The sequence below is a fragment of the Blennius ocellaris genome, assembly GCF_963422515.1.
Source record: "Blennius ocellaris genome assembly, chromosome: 9".
Lineage (NCBI taxonomy): Eukaryota > Metazoa > Chordata > Actinopteri > Blenniiformes > Blenniidae > Blennius > Blennius ocellaris.
The window spans coordinates 22,894,598-22,912,440 of record NC_137658.1 but is presented as its reverse complement, the minus strand read 5'-3'; the positions used below and the strand labels follow the sequence as shown (position 1 = coordinate 22,912,440).

At 45.9% G+C, this 17,843-nt stretch overlaps 2 protein-coding genes across 2 annotated transcripts; both read right to left on the bottom strand.

Moving 5' to 3' along the window:
- Nucleotides 1-843: 843 nt before the first annotated feature.
- immt (inner membrane protein, mitochondrial (mitofilin)) lies at nucleotides 844-11,353 on the bottom strand. The gene is made up of 14 exons (XM_080502560.1): nucleotides 11,192-11,353; nucleotides 10,134-10,189; nucleotides 9,706-9,895; nucleotides 9,471-9,609; nucleotides 8,662-8,751; nucleotides 8,284-8,433; nucleotides 7,775-7,908; nucleotides 5,700-5,803; nucleotides 4,755-4,890; nucleotides 4,440-4,569; nucleotides 4,072-4,295; nucleotides 3,832-3,963; nucleotides 2,064-2,193; nucleotides 844-1,748 (listed from the first exon to the last, which is right to left on the bottom strand). The coding sequence occupies exons 1-14, from the start codon at nucleotides 11,231-11,233 to the stop codon at nucleotides 1,141-1,143; spliced, it is 2,265 nt and encodes a 754-aa protein (XP_080358686.1). The 5' UTR covers nucleotides 11,234-11,353; the 3' UTR covers nucleotides 844-1,140.
- Nucleotides 11,354-12,498: 1,145 nt separating this feature from the next.
- slbp (stem-loop histone mRNA binding protein) lies at nucleotides 12,499-17,522 on the bottom strand. The gene is made up of 8 exons (XM_080502258.1): nucleotides 17,382-17,522; nucleotides 15,712-15,831; nucleotides 14,810-14,923; nucleotides 14,579-14,650; nucleotides 13,672-13,794; nucleotides 13,430-13,588; nucleotides 13,055-13,166; nucleotides 12,499-12,972 (listed from the first exon to the last, which is right to left on the bottom strand). The coding sequence occupies exons 1-8, from the start codon at nucleotides 17,420-17,422 to the stop codon at nucleotides 12,907-12,909; spliced, it is 807 nt and encodes a 268-aa protein (XP_080358384.1). The 5' UTR covers nucleotides 17,423-17,522; the 3' UTR covers nucleotides 12,499-12,906.
- Nucleotides 17,523-17,843: the final 321 nt, after the last annotated feature.

Below are 17,843 nucleotides of genomic sequence, written 5' to 3'. Positions count from 1 at the left end.
TCAGGTGACATGGAGGGCTACAGCCCGGAGAGATCTGAAGCAGGGCACCAGAGAGGCCCAACAGAGGTACAGGCAGTGTATTGAGGGACACTTTGCCCACAGGCCGATGCAGTATGTGGACCAGCATGAAAGCCATCACAGAATACAAAGGCAACATGTCACAGACCAGCAGTGACGGCACACTGCCCCACACCTTTGAACAATTTCTTTACACGCGTCAACACGCAGAACACCAGAGCTGATCCTCAAACCAGCCCTCCTCCAGTGGCTCACCCTTTCCCACATCAGAGACACGATCCCAGTAGATCTGGATAGACACTAGTGACACACACACCCAGATCCCTTTCATCAACTTCAGCTCCACCTTCAATGCCATAATCCCTCATAAACTGGTCCACAAACTCCAGGATCTTGGACTTCTCATCTCACACTGCACATGGACTATGGGCTTTCTTACAGGCAGCAGACTGTCAGGATAGGAAGGCATACATCCACATCCACCGTCGTGAACACTGGTGTGTCTCAGGGCTGTGCTCAGCCCAGCTGTTCACCCTCTATAAAACTACAGTAAAGTTTGCTGGCGACACCACTGGAGTCAGGCTCATCAAGGACGAGGAGGCTTCACTATAGGAAGGAGCTCCAACACCTGACTTGGTGGTGTCCAGAGAACCACCTGCTTCAGAACACCACCCAAACCATAAAGGTCATTGTGGACTTCAGGATCTCCGAGAAGACCACTGCCCTTCCACTTCACGTAGAGGTTGAGGTGGTGGAGGTTGTGGGGAAAATCTTGGGACTCGACATTCCTGCTCAACAGTTAACATAGAAAATAAACTAAACGTCTTTGTATTTCATGTTTTATTGAACCATGTTGGCTGGATGCAGGTGAGACAGAAAGCAGAGAGAACACAACTTTACGTGGTGAAATAACAGGTGACCTTGACCGTACCAGGCAGGAAGGAAGCATAAATTATATTTTCAAAATGAACGCCTGCCGTTACTGGTGACTCCCAACATTAACATTTTAGCTGTATCTTAAGTGCTCACTTCTTCGACTTCCATCAATGGTGAGGAGACCTGTCCCGAGTCTGCGAGGAGCTCTGGGAACCTGGCTTCCTTCAGACCGCTTCATGGGCAGTCCTACGGAGCCTGGGTGGTCCCGAGGCCCACGGCGTTTGCATACGCCGACAGCAGGCTGACCACCTGCCTCGTTTCTAGCGTGAGCCGCACCTCAGCCAGCCAGTCTTCCACCACCCTGCGGGCTTCTCCCCTCAGCTGGTTCACCAGCTTGGCGGCCAGCTCCAGGTCCCCGTGCTCCAGGCAGTAGCTGGTGTACGACAGCAGCTTGAAGGGGTCCAAATCCTCCGAGTTGAGCTGGGCGGGAGGAGCTTCCAGTTTGTTCTCGAACAGCAGCGCGGCCTGCAGGTAGGACAGGAAGTACTGGTACAGGGAGTTGTGGGACTCGTCGACCAGGGCGACGCGGCGGGCCAGGGCGCGCAGGGCGTAGAAGCGAGCGCGGAGCGACGCCTCGCTGTACACGCCCCGCTGCAGCGACTCCTCGGGCAGGGCGCCGGTCAGAGCCAGGGCGAACTCGTTGTCCCGGCAGCTGTGGCGCACGGCCTGGGCGGCCGTCTCCAAGGGGACGGTGGGCGCCTCGGCCTCGGCCGTCTTCAGGGCGTAACTGAGAGCCTCCACGGAGAGCCAGAGCTGGTGAGCCGAACGGGCCTCCTCCTCTGCCACCACGTGACCTGCAGCACAGGAAACCCACCGCATGTCACCGTTTACAATACACACATTTGTACAATGACTTAAAAACGCGTAACGTCTCTTCGGTGGCTCACATCAGTGTTCATCAGGCAAGCTAGCTTGAGTGTACCACCATGTTGTCAAGTTTGGTAAAGGCCAGAGGAGCATTCATGTGGCAACACATAGCCCTCACACATCATTTGTGTCGAGTACGACTCAATCATGGCGTCTCATAAGTACTTGCCTCTTCAAGTGGCTAAAGGCGAGTACTTGCACGTGACGTCAGTGCAATCCCTACGGCGGCATGTGTCTCTTACTGTCGATGGCTTCCTCCATCCCCTTCAGCCGAGCGTACGCCGTGTTCATATCCAGGGTGAAGTTATCAAGCTGCTCCTGGCTCAGCTGACGGTAGCGTGTCTCCAGCTCCAGAGTCTTACTGTTCATGACCTGAAACACGGCAGGAAAGCATCACAACACAGTCGTGATTCGGCCAACAAAAACATGACTGCTGGAAACATACAAGGATGGAATCGCCTCCCTGAACTGTGTCGCTTAAAGTGACATTTTTTTTCTGGATGTTGTCTGATGAGTATGCAGTATTACCTTCAAGAGTTTATGACACCACATTTCATGTTTTTTTGTTTTTTTTGAAGCGTTAACTATGGTTCTATTCCGTTTACCGCCAGCATCCATACCAGCCTCGTACACAGACAGCCCAGTTAGTTCATTAGTTTTAGACAGAAACTGTTAAGTCCCGTTTCCACCACACAAAAAGTGCGAGAATGGACTAGTATAGTGTGGCAAGTTTCAGATTTCCACCTCAACAATTTGGGATTTTCCGGAAACAACTGCGCCAAAGGTTGACACTTTCCCGCCGCCCTTCCATTGAGGTACTCAGGACCATAGAACGGGTCTGATTTTGAGGAGCCGTCTGCTGATTGGTCAGTGATTTACTACACGCCTTCAACACTTTAATATGTCGGCTCTATGAATCCTCTGTTGTTAACATATTCAGCTTTGCACTTGGTTGTTTGGTGTTTTGTTTCCTTTGCTGCACAACTTTCCTGTTGGTCCTGAAAGAGCGGACACCAGGCCGGGACTCGGGAGCAGGCGTAGCGCATCGGCTTCAACCGATGCGACGACAGACCTTGAGACTGACCATTTGTGAAAAGGTGTGTTTCTGGCACACGTCCTGTGAGCTGTATGCAGCAGACAGGCTGACTGGCTCCCTGCTGAAACACCTCACACTGGGTTATTTGGACACCAACAGTGATTTTAGCTGGGGGGAGGGGGGGAGGGAGGGAAGGGGGGGGGGGGGGGGGGGTGTCGCAATGGATTGGAGCCCCAGTGTTTTGTAAACGGACCTGTCAAATCTGAAGAAACAGGGCCTTAGATGTAGTAGTTAACGCAAATTTTAATTTCTATTTTGCTGTGCTTGTAGGATGACAATAAAAGCATTCTATTCTATTCTTGAACATGTTTTGGTGTCACAAGCTCTTTAATAATACTGTAGACGACAAAGCTTCATGCTAGGTTTACACCAACCTTATACAAAACTCATGGAATGATTCTATTAATACTCAATAACTCAGTCAGTAGAAGTGTGTTAGCCACATTAACATTGGTCCATATCTGCTGCGATATTGTAATGCCTTGCTAACGTTTATAGCAGTGCTCAGCTGCTTGTATCAGTTTATTATTCCATTTCTTTAAAAAAAACTGCTATGAGGATCCAGATTCTAGATCAGAGAGCTCTCACTGCGTGACAGTTTTTAAGTTTCAGTTTTAGCGTTAGGACCTTCCCTCTGACTAAAACGCAGCACCTCCTGCGGCCAGACGAGGAGGAGCAGCTCCTTTTAATGAAGGGCTGCACTTAATGAAGCTCATTGTGGACCAGTGGTCACTTTAAGCGCTAAAAACAACTGAAACATCTGTTTTGTTTCACTATATTCAAGTGAAATTAAGATTCTGTCAGATATAGGCTTCTGATGATAAAAGCAAAAAAAACTTGAAATGCATAAAACTATAATCATAGATTTGGTTGGCTTCTTTGAACTGATTCAAGCAGGTTGGGATGTTTCTGACCTGCTCAGCCTCTGATCTCAGCTCCTGCTCCTGGACTTTGAGGACGTCCTGGACGTGGTCTGTGTGAGCCGCCGCCTGACGTCTCAGCTGAGTCCTCATCTCCGCTTCCATCACCTCCCTCAGCTCGACCAGCTTCACCAGACCACACACAGAGAACGCAGCTCAGAGATTCTTGCACTGACTGTGGAGTGTTTTCAGTGATGACTGGGGGGGGGAAAAGTCACAAAGCTCCTCCCATACCTTCCTCTCCTGCTCCAATCGGGCCTCGTCCCTTACGTGCTGCAGAGCTGTGTTCACTGTCGACTCCAGGGCTTTCTGGTCCTCCAGCTTCTGCTGGGTCAGGGCGACGTCGATGTGGATCTGCTCCTGGACCCTCTGCTCGGCCAGCTCCCGGTTTAGCTGGTCGATACGGCGGTGTGCGTGAGCGATGAGCGCGTTCAGGTCGTCTGGAGACAGTTTACCAGCTGATGACGACACACAAACAGACACATGGACACTTGTTATCTCAGCTTAATACAGTTTTTAGAACAAAAAAAATAGTTCTGACTTTGTGAGTCACCACCAACTACAACCATCACTCTCTTCACTGTGCATGTGTGTGTTCTTACTCAGTCCCTTCCAGTTGGCCTGGATGTCCGGGGTGAGGCTGCTCACCTCCCTCTGAAACTGCTGCTTGGCCTCTTTTACAAGCGCACTGTACTGAGACACAATCTTAGCCTCCGACTCTGCAGACTGCACCTGCAGTCAAGGAATGATTCTATCAATAGTCAGCGCCAAATGGCCCACAGAATCACATAAACAGAGGCGACAGCAGTTCACCTCTGTTACAATATGTCAAGCTATTACACTATGTTCAACATAGTGTAATAGAGATTTCATTGGCGAGATTGTACTTGGGACAGAGGGCAATAGACTGCACTTGCCTTGGTGACCATCTTGTCCAGGTCCACCACCATGTTGTGAAGGTTCTCCTCCGCAGCCAGGATGAGAGGGCGAGCGGCGGGGATCTTCAGCCCTTTGGAACGGTCGATGAGCGCTCTGAGGTTATCCAGTGCTTCGCTGCAGGGGCGGGACGAGACGGGAGAACAACTCAGTCTGAGCAATTCCAGACTCCACGAGGACAAGAAGGAAGTTTGACGAACATCGCTGTCTGCTGATTGGTCGGGGGGTTTAACGTCACGATCAACCACTCCGCCATTTTTTAAATACTGGCCGAACACTGTGCAACTCATGCTTGGTTGTTATACGCACGACGCCGGCCAGTTTCAATTTTGCTTCACTTTTTTTTTTTTTTTTTATCGTTGCTTGAAAAAGTGGCCTGTGACACTACTGTGAGATTACTGTGGCCTGGACTGCTGACGAGGTGCAGATGTTCCTCTCGATAGTAGGCGAGGAGGAAACTCAGCGTGAGCTGGACGGTGCCGTCCGCAATGAAAAGACTCTCCGGCTGGTGGCGCAAAAACTGGCAGACAATGGTTTTTTAGAGGACGTCCGCTCAATGTCGCTCCAAATTAAAAAAAACAAAAAACGAAGGAGCGACTACCAGCATGTTAAAGACCATAACAACCGGAGTGTGGTCCAGAGAAAGCCCTGCTCAGAACGCCACAGAGTCACTACAGGGTGCTGTAGAGTCACAGGCGGCTTCACAGCTGCACGTTCCAGATCTCCATTATTGTGTAAGAACATGCAGTTTCTGCATTATTTAATTCTGTGTGTGTGTGTGTGTGTGTGTGTGTGTGTGTGTGTGTGTGTGTGTGTGTGTGTGTGTGTGTGTGTGTGTGTGTGTGTGTGTGTGTGTGTGTGTGTGTGTGTGTGTGTGTGTGTGTGTGTGTGTGTGTGTGTGTGTGTGTGTGTGTGTGTGTGTGTACTTTGCTTTCAGCAGAGTCTCTCTGGCATCATTCTCAGCAGACATTCGATCATCCAGAGCGGCTTCCAGTTCCTTCCACTGACCAGATTTCTCCTGAGGTGGAACCTGCATTCATCACAATTGTCATTAACCACTGAGAACCAGCCAGCCCTTTATCTACGTTCATATAAGACGGAACACATCAACTACCTATTGGAAGAGAGGCAACTCTTTCCATTTATTCCTCCTATTTTCATGTAATCCTGTTTATCATGACTGAAAAAAACTATTAAAGGCATGAAAGATCCAGCTGAGCTGAATCAGTTAAAACTGTGATGAAGAGCAGTGGACTCATAATAATCACTTCAGTATACGATACAAGTCTTTCAAATAACAGTGCTTTGTTTTCTCTTGACCGTTTTAACCAGACTTCACTGTTTGTCCTTTCTATCTGTATTTTGGTTAAACACGTATTCAGTTTCCTCCAGAAGTGTTTCATTGTCAAGTCCTTTTTATCCTCTGGACTTCTGAACTGTGGTCTCCAGATTCGATGTGACATTTAATTAATGACTTGAAATATGATCTGTGTTAATAGAGCGAGAGCAGCAGGACTCATCTGATTAAACATGTCGGCCCCGTTTGATCAGAAACGGCACAACAATTTTGAAGACGGACTGAGGTTTGCATGGGGCGTTCATATTGTGCATGGAAACACATTTATCCTTTAACAATCATCACAATGGAGGAGTGACAGGGAATCAAACAAACTTCCAACATTTAACCAGCAAATTGGGAAAACAGTCTTTATGCACAACTGTGCAATGGGGGCTCAGTCACAGCAAATCGTACGTATTTAATGAAAACAACTTGCACAGTATTTCTGATATCAGTCAGATTGTGAAGGATTAAAATATTCTACATCTCTTGACATCATAAACTAAATGTTTCACTTTCACAATTAACGAAACAGAAAAAAAGTTTCCATCATTTCCACTCTTGTGGTTAATTCACAGCAGTTTGTCAACGCAATGGTGCATGTCTAAATAATGAGATTAGTTAAATTCTATATAAACCACAAGTAGTAACTGGATCACAATTTTACAATTACATAATATTCAATTCATGTGATGAAACTTGTATTGGTAATATGCAATATCATTAATAATTAGTTAATTTTCTTCAGTTTCAAAATATGCATTAACATTGAATTTCTGTGCTGATCAATTTCTTACCCAAGTTACAGAAATCGAGTGCAGTTAATAAATAGTACACTTGTGCAGAAAGTGAAAAAACCTGGATTGGTGCGTCCCTAATCTGTTGTAAACTGCAATAAAGTCTTGAGATGGTTTTTGTGGTTTGGGCCTGAAGCAGAAGACTATAAACCCGTTTGATAAAATATTGTCCCCATTGCCCTTGTGTAACCTTTTTAATTGGCTCAATGTATTGACAAGCTTGTAAACATCCAAAGAAATCATTATTTAAAAAGTTACATTGTATCTTTCAGTGCTGAAAATTGTTCACTGCCCCCTTATTCACAAATGTCCCTAAATACATATTGAGATAAGTTTATCACACTCCTGAACATCCAGATATGTCAATTGGAAGGGACATCAAGAGATCATCATTTGACTGTTTCAATGCAAGACCCAAAATTAAGAAAAGAAATCCCATCTCTTTACGTCTTCAAATTCCTTTGTTTAGGGGCAAACATTTGAATGAAAGTCATTTTGACAGGCCCGTAGGTATATGAACCCCCAGATACCTCATGGATTCAACTCCCCATTTCAAGTTATATGTCTTTGGATTTTCTGAAGGGTTGGAATCACTGTTAATTTCGTCGACTAAAACTATGACAAAAAAAATAATTAGTAAATGAACCCTTCTCTGCTCTCATTGTGTGATTTTTGTAACTTTCAATGAGACTTCTGCACCTCTGGGCAGGTATTTCAGCCCACTAACGAGCAAACTGCTCCAGTTGTATTGGAGTTACAGTGGGGACGTTTTATCTCCAGATGCCGGGAGCACAGCCTCGCTCGGGATGGGTTGGCACGAGGATAATAAGAAGTCAAACGCTGAACCGTGCGGATTGCAGCATACCTCAGCTTCCATGGCCTCCTTCAGTTTGTGTGTGTGCTGTGAAACTGCCTGGAGAGCTGCTTCCTGAGCGCCAATAGCCTGAAGAGTGGCTTTAGCAGAGCTGGCCAGGGAGTCCTCCAGGCTCACAGATACAGCTACAATAAAGACAACAAAAGCAGTTGAGAGACATTCTGACAGATATTCTACCCAGGTGTGTCCAACATGTTACCTTAGCAAGACATGGAAACAACACGTTGGACTGTGTACTGTATTTTCTGGACTATGAAGGGGGGGAAAAAAGCCCACAAGCCATATTTATTTGGAAATGTGTTTCACAATTCAATCTGTTAATCTGCCACAACAATAGCATAAAGAGGTTCCGTCACTGTTAATGAAGTGCTTATTATCACATAGGACAACAGGTTGAATACGTGTCCTTAACGTTCCTTCGCTGTATGTAGGCAGAAATTCATTTTCTATACGTGTATGCAGTAGAACCCTCTCCAGGTGAGTGTGCAGCCTGAGCCCACCTGCCACAGCTTCCTGCTCCTCCAGGTCCTGCTGAGCCAGTCGAGCCGTCACTTCTTCCACCGGACGCTCCTTTAGCGGCTCTGCTGCAGGAGTCGCCGAGTCAGCTGTCTGCGGGGCTTCTGCATGCTCGTGGCACTCTGTGCACTCTTCTGCGGCAAACACACGACGCACATTCTTAATCACGCAACGGCTCCATACAACAACTTGTAGCCAGATTTCAACGTGAAGCATAAACATTGATCATCAGAACCAACCGACAGCTCCTCTTCAAGCGTCGGAGCTTTTCTAGTTTCACATTGTGACAACTGCCTCCTGGATATCTCACGACACAACACGGACTGAAACCTGAGAGAGAAGGGATCACCTCCATGCGTTACCTTTGACGATTGCCTCCGTGTCACATGGAGCCGGGACGGACGGGACCTCACCGATGGCTGCAATGATGTGTGTGGCCTCTGCTGAAGCCTCTACAACACACAGGCAGTTTATTCCGACCACTGTTGTTTCAACCTGAAAGCTTTTGAAACGCTATCTATTGAACTCTAAACAAGCTTATGTTTAATGCAGACATGAGTTTTCTCGGGCGAGACCGCTGCTTTGATGTGTCCACTGGGTGCAGTGTTACACTGAGGTTAGAAGAGGGAAGCTACGGCACTGCTAACAGGTTAGCATGAGCGTCAAAGTCTGTCTACGAGGTTGATGCTGGCTCGTAATGTAGAGTAGAGTGAACGGTGAGGCTAACAGAGCCTAAAGGAGGCTACAGAGAGGAGGTGCAGCCACAGGGAGAACGAGCAGACTCCACACGGAAAGGTTCCCTTACTGTTAGATATGCAAATGTTTCAGCTCTAAAAAAATCTAATGGCACAAATCAGAAAAATTTAAGCTACTTTCTACTGAAAACACAGATGAAGAGGAACTTACCCAGAGAGACTTCTGTGAATTTAGATCAAGCAAGAGAGATTTATAAATTTGTATCATAATTTTTTTTTTTTTTAGGTGTATTTTTGTGTTTTGAGGACATGGGTGCAACGTGTGTGTCTAAAGTGCGGTTTAAAATTAAGGGGTAGCGGGGGCCTGGGCGTAGAGCGCCAAGACCCTACGTGACCAAGTGTAGTTACAATTGTGGTCGGTACACACAATAATAACGTGTCCCTGTGTGTAGGATCCGTGTTGAGATGAGCCTGACCTTCCAGGCTCTGAGGAGGCTGGGTGAGAGCCGGACTCGACTCTGGACGTTCGGCTTCATCCTTCACTTTCTTCTCCGATTTCACTTTGGACGCCTTCCCTCGATTCTCCATCATGGAGGGAGGCTGGACCAACTCCACCTGAGCACAAACCATTCAATCTTTATTACCTCTTCTCCCGCCATCTGTGAGGGTGAGGATCAGTGAGTGGACATCTCTCCTCACTCACTCACTGACCTGTTTCTTGACGGGAAGGCCAGCATCCTGATGAGCCGGTCCCAGAGCCAGACCTAGGATCCTGTCTGAATATGGAACATTCTTCTCCACTGCCGCTCGGAATTTGTGGTCCCATTTGGCATACAGGATCGTCCCTCCGACACCCCCGCTCACTGTCAGCAGGGAGGCAGCAACCACTTTCGCAGCTCCGCTGTGGAAGACAGAGATGGGAGGACAACAGTGTCTCAGCGGCCAGCAACACGAGAACGCCGTTTTCCACGAGGGGCGGCGTCCTGCCAGCCCCCAGCGCATTTTTTAGGGTGGCGGAATGGGGCAAAATTCTAAAACACCGGCTTAGCTTTGAGGTGTGAACAATAAAAATGCCGCAATCTGCGGAAAATGATGATGTCATCGGGAGTGAATGAGGTGTCGTGAATGTGGTGGATCACCTGGGTTCTCCCGAACTGTAGCCCCGGGTCTGGACAGGGGTTCTCCACAAGTTGTTCTACAGAGAGCACAAAAAACCCTTTTCGTCAATAAAAAAAAACAACACACACCTCTATCAAAGACACAAGATATTTCAGGAAGAACATTTAAAATACAGCCACCTCTTTTAAAAGGGCCATATGATGCAAAATCCACTTTCTAACACTTTCTCTGTTTTCCAAAATTAATGTACAGCGTAGACATACAATACATACAGCCTTCTTTAGGTTTGTTTGGAGGAACATAGCCAGTGGAAGGTGTACTGTCCCAGTCTGTCACCATACTATACTCGTCTGTTGTCTTCTGGTATCTCGTTTGTGAGCAAGTGCACCTCAACCAATGAGATAAGCGGGATTCTGTGTTGTCATACCCGTGCATGAGTATACTGTCTGCTCATTGGTCACATAGCAGGACAGGCAGCTGCATAAGTTTACCCCCTTTGTCATAATTTCCATTGACATTTTACAGACTATTCTACTAGAGTATGTCTATTGCGTAAACTACACAATCTAGTAGAAGTCTACAACTATATGTCTAGGTAGTGGTCCCCAGATGTTTTAAAAGTACTTCTCAATATAGCCAAACACTGTTAATAAACAGACTCCAAGGCTCGCTAACGGGACGCCACGGGTGTCTCGCTGGGCGAACATGCACCACTCACGTGCATCTCTCCATACATCGCCGTTTAAACTTTTGCTATGTGCCCATTTCTTTCTAAACAAGACATTAATCTTGTGTGGCACAGACTTTCGGTGACAAAATGGCCCGTCCGTCCGTTTTGACCTCTCTGTTAGCCGTTAGCTGCTCCGTTAGCCCCGGTGTACCGGGGGGACTTACTGAGCCAGGAGAGCCTGGCAGGCTCTCTTCTCTCGGCCATGTCTGGTTTCAAGGAAAATAACCGGAGCAGCCCTGCTGGTTCGCCGTTAAATTCCTCCTCTGCGGCACCTTGAGAGGGGCGGCGGGCTACAGCGTGTCGCCCCGCTGTGGAGCGGATTCGCCGCGGGCGGAGTGGATGTCTTACCCGGGTTGTCGCCTTCGCTCCTCGCACGCAGGCCCGCAGCATAGTGTCGGACGGTTGAGTTCAGCTCCGGAGCAGAATTGGTTCGAGACGCGGGTCCAGCCTTCACCTCTCCTCCCTGCGGTCTTCTTCTGTTTCCACGGCTTGTCCTACTTCCTCCTCTTCTTCTTCTTCTTCTTTCATTTATTGGCGGGTTGCAAACAGCTTTCAGGTGCATACCGCCATCTACTGTACATGTATGTGTAGCGTCACAGTGGTATACTGACGAATAAGAATATTACTATGTTGTTAACAGTTATTAGGTTTACTTACATTAAAATGCAAAAACACTAAGATTTAACAATATATTATTCTACTTCTTAATGTTATGCCTCCTACATTTCCTATCTTTTACCTGAAGTAAAAGAATAGAAAGTAAAGTAAAATAGACCGACTCAGTTTGAAACTTAAAACTGCAAAATCTGGCCAATGAAAAAAAAGCCTAATAAATAATATTTGTTCTTTTCTAATAAGATGTGGTTCAGTGCAAATATCTGGTAATCAAAACTAAATCAAAGTGATCCTCTCACATATCAAACAGACAATTGTAGTGCCTCATTGACACTCAGTGTTTACAGCCCTGCTCTGAATCATCTGCATGTCAGAGGATTTCCTGTGTCAAACATGAACCAACACACAAAAGGTAGAAAACCACTGGTCGCTCCCAGCTCCTCACTGAGTTTTCAGAACATTGGCCAGAACGACACTGGATGAGCTGCAAAACTTCTAATAAAGCAAATGTGGGAGCTGTAAGTAAAATATTCTGATTTATATGCCTTTACTATATTATATTACTTTTTGAAGCACCAGGCTGGTTAGTTTGCAACATCTGATCCCACAGGTTTTCTTTTGAAGTCAAACGTCATGACCATGGCAGCCTGCCGAAAATCTGATGTTTCACCATGAAACAGGAAGTGATAACTGACTCTGTTCGACCTGCTGTAATGGGTTTAAGGTGGGGGGAGGGCAGTAGGGAATCTCTACCAACAGACCCATCATAAATTCTACATTTTTTACCCTTTTGTGTCATTTTCTTTGCCCACATTTCCATCGCACAGACATGCACAGCATGTTTAAAGCTTTAATTACAGATGTAAAACTACAGTCTGCAATTGTTTCTGAACTGATGCAGGATGACCGTGACCAGTAGATCTCTAAAGATCTCTAAAATAATAAAAAAGGAGTCAATAAAGTGTCCACATTATATTGAATTTTGTTTATTTCACTCTTTATAAAACAAACGGGAAGAAAAACAAATGTTACATTAAACAACCAATAACCAACATATGGAAGCAGGTCCCTCCGCAAAGATGGATCTTTAAAAAAGATCTCGGAATTGATAGACGAAAGAATAAAAACTTTTTTTTTTGGTATTCACGGCGGTTTGTAATGCTCTTCTCGACAAATACAACCAGAGAAAAACCAAAGCCGTCTCAGTGAGTCTGAAGAGAAATCTTTCGTTTTCCACACAGCTGCTCCGACGTAGCAGTGGAGCAGTAACAGTATTTTTCTCAAATCTTTTCCAAGCCATCCTCACCTGAGGCTCACCTTGACCAAGACTCCCTGAGCACAAGATTTGTGTTTCAAAAAAACAAAAAAACCCCAAGGAAATCCAAACTGAGGGATTTAAAAACCACCAACAGTGAAAAGTTTTGACCACATAAAGAAGAGAAGCTGGTCTACAGCTGGTCCCGGTCCGCCTCCATCTTCATGAGCTTGACTGGAGTTCCTGCACAGGCTTCATCCTGAACAACACAAAACAAGCGTTTGTTTGTTTGTTTTTCTCCCACACAGGTCTGGACACGGAGAGCCCTGTGGTGAACTGACCTCCACTGAAGCGCTCCGCGTGGGGGGAGCGCAGACCGGCGCGTCCAGAGGCTCCGACAAGGTGGGAAAGTCCAGCTCGATGTCCATCACGTCGTTGAGCTCCAGCTCCTGACTGCAGGGACAACACAGTGAGCAATCAGCTGAGGGAGAGAGAGAGACAGAGAGAGAGAGACAGAGAGAGAGACAGAGACAGAGACAGAGACAGAGACAGAGACAGAGACAGAGACAGAGAGAGAGAGAGAGAGAGAGAGAGAGAGAGAGAGAGAGAGAGAGAGAGAGAGAGAGAGAGAGAGAGAGAGAGAGAGAGAGAGAGAGAGAGAGAGAGAGAGAGAGAGAGAGAGAGAGAGAGAGAGAGTTGACTGAGTCGGTGCCTACATGTGGTACAGGGTCCCGTCCTTGCCCTCCTCCTGGGTGGGGGGGTCCCAGGCGTGGAGTTTGACTTTCCACAGCTTGATCTGCTGGTCCCAGGAACGCCGGCTGTACTTCCTGAACTTGTTGGGGGTTTTGGGGTGAACGCCCGGCTCACGCGTGTGCCTTGAACGGAGGAGAGGAAGTGGGTTTAGAAAAAGCGGCGCCCTCGGCCTCATGGCGCCCACAGGGACCCTTCCCTCGCTCACTTGGGAACCTCCGTGATGTAGCGGTCGTAGGCCAGCGTGTTCTTGCCGTAGTTGATCTGCTTCTGGCGCCGTAGCAACACGGCTTCGTCCAGCTCCACGTTGTCTCCTTCTTTGGAGTCGCAGCTGCAGGGACAACGCGGGAGATGAGTTGAGACGTGGGGAAAAACCACCTGGGGACCCGTCAAGATGAGACGCTCGGCGGCGGTTGAAACATCCGTCATTCTGAAAACACTCGCGACGCACCGATACCAGTGTTTCCAATGCAACTCACGGGCCAAGACAGAAACATCTCACCTGTACCATGACACGTGTAAAATATTACCAAACGAATAAAATGAAGCAGAGAGAGAGAAAAAAAAGAAGAAAGGTTTACAGATATGTTTGTCTCACACACACACGGCCCCCTTAACACATAACGGCCCGAGTAACCTGCTTATCATCTAAAGACAGTCATTGTTCTGAAGATTGAATAAAAACCACACACCATCTCGCAGTTTCATTAGTAATCAGATTACGTACATTCAGTGTCGTACTGATTCTTGAGAAGAGTGGACACACTCTAGTTTGGCTTCTTTCAAATCAGCCCAGAAACACAATATTTAAAAAAAAAAAAAACTGTTGCTGTAAGGCATCTTTATTTAGTGGAAATCAGTCAATAATATTTGCTCATTGTCAAATAATCTCTGTATAATTTAGTGGTTGTCAGCACTTCGTTGTGTGTGTTCTAACCATTCCCAAATTCAAATCACAAACCCAGACTGCCTCCTGCTGGAGAGTGTAAAAAAGTTTGCCACCATTCCTTCTGCTCTAGTTTTCAGGACGGAGGCGAGTCGGAGGGAAATGTCTCATTGTTAACGATAAAAATAAATAATAGAAGAAAAAAAACAAACCAAAAAAGGAGCACTACCTTTCCGAGGAGCAAGAAGAGGTCCTTCTCTCTCTCTGGCTGAAATCTGCTCCCAGTATCCTCCGCTTGTAGCTGAACAAAGCCCACAGACAGAGAAAACAGTGACTTACTGAACAATCCTCACACCGTTTATATCGATGGTGCTTGAGGTGTGCCGTGTTCTGCTTTAGCACAACTCCCAGGCAGAACATCAGAAGCACACCCATGTGGCTGGTTCTCGAGGAGGCTCACCGCTGCATGTCTTTTTGAACGTCCCTCCTCATCTCGTCATCCTCAACCTGCCGGCTCCAGTCGCTGGGGTCTGCACGGCGGGACACGGGGCCGGCGCTCTCCGGAGTGGTGAAGCTGTGGACACAAACGCTGGTGAGGGTCAGACCGTCAGCTGCAGGGACCACTGCAGAACACGCTTACGATCCCATCGCGATACCCCGATTTGGAGATCTGCTGATGCCGACACCGTTGTGTTACCAGAGCGCGGTTTGCTTTGATATTAAAATCATTATTGTTGATTTTATTTGAGGCGGGAATAAACTCCTCTCTACGGTAAAGTATGACATGTATACATGTAAGCAACTAGAGGTTAGTATCAGGTCAGAAAAGGAAGCAGTACAAACTTTCTGTTCAGTCGGTTTTTTCCCCTCCCCTTTCTTTTTAAAACATCAGTTTCACATTTCCAATCAGTGGTCATCGCACTTGTTTATAGGAGAGCCGGCGTTTTAACACGGTGACATCTGGCGGCAGACCAGGAGCCTTACTGTGCAACGGCTTTGCAAACATTGCAGCGTTCGTTTTTTTTTTGTTGAGCGTAAAATAGATCTCAACAACAAACGTGACATGAAAAGTGCTGCTATGCTAGCCTCCTACGCTGGCTCCAAACTGTGGAATGGATTTCCTGACTCAGTACTCCGCGACTCATTGAGACCCGCCACATTTTGCAGCCAGCGAGCAGAGAACACAAGTCATTTTAGCAACAGTAAAGCACAGACGCAGCTTCATGGATCGGAAATCTGTGGCTTTTCCGATCCATGAATTACGTTGGTATCGGAATCCAATACCGGATCGGACCCATTTCTACATTTTATTTTAAAATAAAATACTGGCGATACATGGTGCTCACCAGGTAGGTGTGTTACCTGTCAGGTCTGTTGTCATGGTGTCTGTGGTTCCCCAGCTCTCCATCCTCAGTCTTATTGCGCAGGTTTCCGTCCACGCCCCTCTTTCTGCTGAGTGACCACCAGGACGAGTCGCGGCTCCTGTGTGCAAGAAGAAAAAGACACATTTACACCCACACGCCGTCACCACAGGAAAAAAAATTGAATAAAAAGATGGACGTTGGCTTCACTATAGGAAAGAAGCTCAATCATGGCAGCTTTCTGGAAGGCCCACAGAGGACCAGGAAACCCTTATGAAACAAAAGTATATTGCAGTAGATTGGAAAATATTATGCAATATATTCTCATACAAGAGATTTAGTATTTATAGTTCCCAATATAAGCGTTGACCATACATGTGTATATATTGATAAATATAAAAAAGTATGTTGCAATCACGACCAAAACGGGCATTATATTTTTACATGCAAGTCCGTCTTTGTATATATACATTATTGTAATAATCTGATAAATATCAGGTATGTGTTGGTTTGTAACCCTTTTCTTTTCTCTCCAACATGAGAGCGCAGGGCACACGCTGTGCAACACCAAAATACTTCCGACCAGAAACCCCGCTTCTCTACAAAATAAAAGTTCCCCACTACCCCACAGTAACTGGCTGAATCCTGAACTTAACTGACCACCACAAAGTACTTATGTTGGACTTATTTATTGAAGTATATCTATCTCTTAATGTATTTTATTTATTTATTGTTTTCAAAAGATTGACTGCAGTACACGTTTATTTTTTTACTACTACATTACAAGATATTTTTATATATTTAACAGGAGTCTTTAAAAAAAAAAACCCAAATATGTTCAATAAACGCTGTTCCAAATTCCAAGACATAATCGTGATTTCAATATTGTCCAAATTATCTCCAAGTTATATTTTGTACTGGTGTGTTGCATTGTTTCAGGATCTTAAGTTAGCACACATACAATACATATACACATTTATATTAATTACCCGTGTCTATACTCGCATATATTTAAAATGCATTCTGATCTATATTAAACATCTATTATGTACATGCATGTAAAATACATTTACCGTATATAGGACCTTATATATTTACAAATATTACCAATACACTTTCCTATATAACTCACAATACACGATGCTGGATATTAATACATATAAAACCATATATCTATATATATGTTTAATATATTGAGATATAAGGAAAGCGGCATTTGTATATTTTGCAATATATTACATGAATACATAATACATGTATTGTCAAAACATAATTCCATGCATTTACAAACTATAATATATTGGAAAGTAATATATTACAACGTATTTAAAAAAAACAACTAACCAGTCTAATCCCGCCTCACGTCCCCCATTAGTGGAACAATCCAACGTTTGGTGAATTGTGCTTCACAATGAAGCGGTATGGACCGAGCCCATAGTGCTCAATGAAGCAACAATGGAGGGAATATTGAACTTTTAAACATTTTTTTTCTTGCTCCCAGTAAAGCCCAGATCTGCTGAAAGGCTGCTTATAAAGATTCTGTGGACCTCGCTTAACCCTGTGGTGCAATTTAAACACATTACAAAAGGGACTTTTGGTAGCGAGGTCACAGTGAACAAAGACAGAGAGGAAAACACTGGCAAAGCAGGAACAAACAGGTAGAAAACGAACCTTTTCTGCTGGTGGCTGTTGTGCGTCGTCCGTTCAGACATGTTTGTGGCAGCAGTTCGAGGAAAAGAGGACGTTTTTAGCTGAGCGGAATCGGCAGCTTCAGTCTACCAGCAAACCCGCCAAGAGGAAAAAGACGCGCGGCCACGGCAAGCCCGGAGGTCACGTGACACGGAGTGACGTTCCAGGGCGCGGAAAAGTTAAAGGAAGTCCGCCGTGTCAGCGTTCATAGATATAAAACACTTAGATACCTCGGACATGTCGTCTGTGACGTGGCTTACAAGCGCCGCCATCTTAGGGCGGTCGCCCGTTTGTGCTAAACATATAGATGGTCCTGGGCGAGAAAATCCACATAAATATTTGTAGCTCGCTTGGGAGTTCACGGAGCAACACAAGTAATACCTCATTTTAAAAGCTAAGGAAAAGCTCTATACCGTGGAAACCTCACGGAGAAAAGTCTTCTAT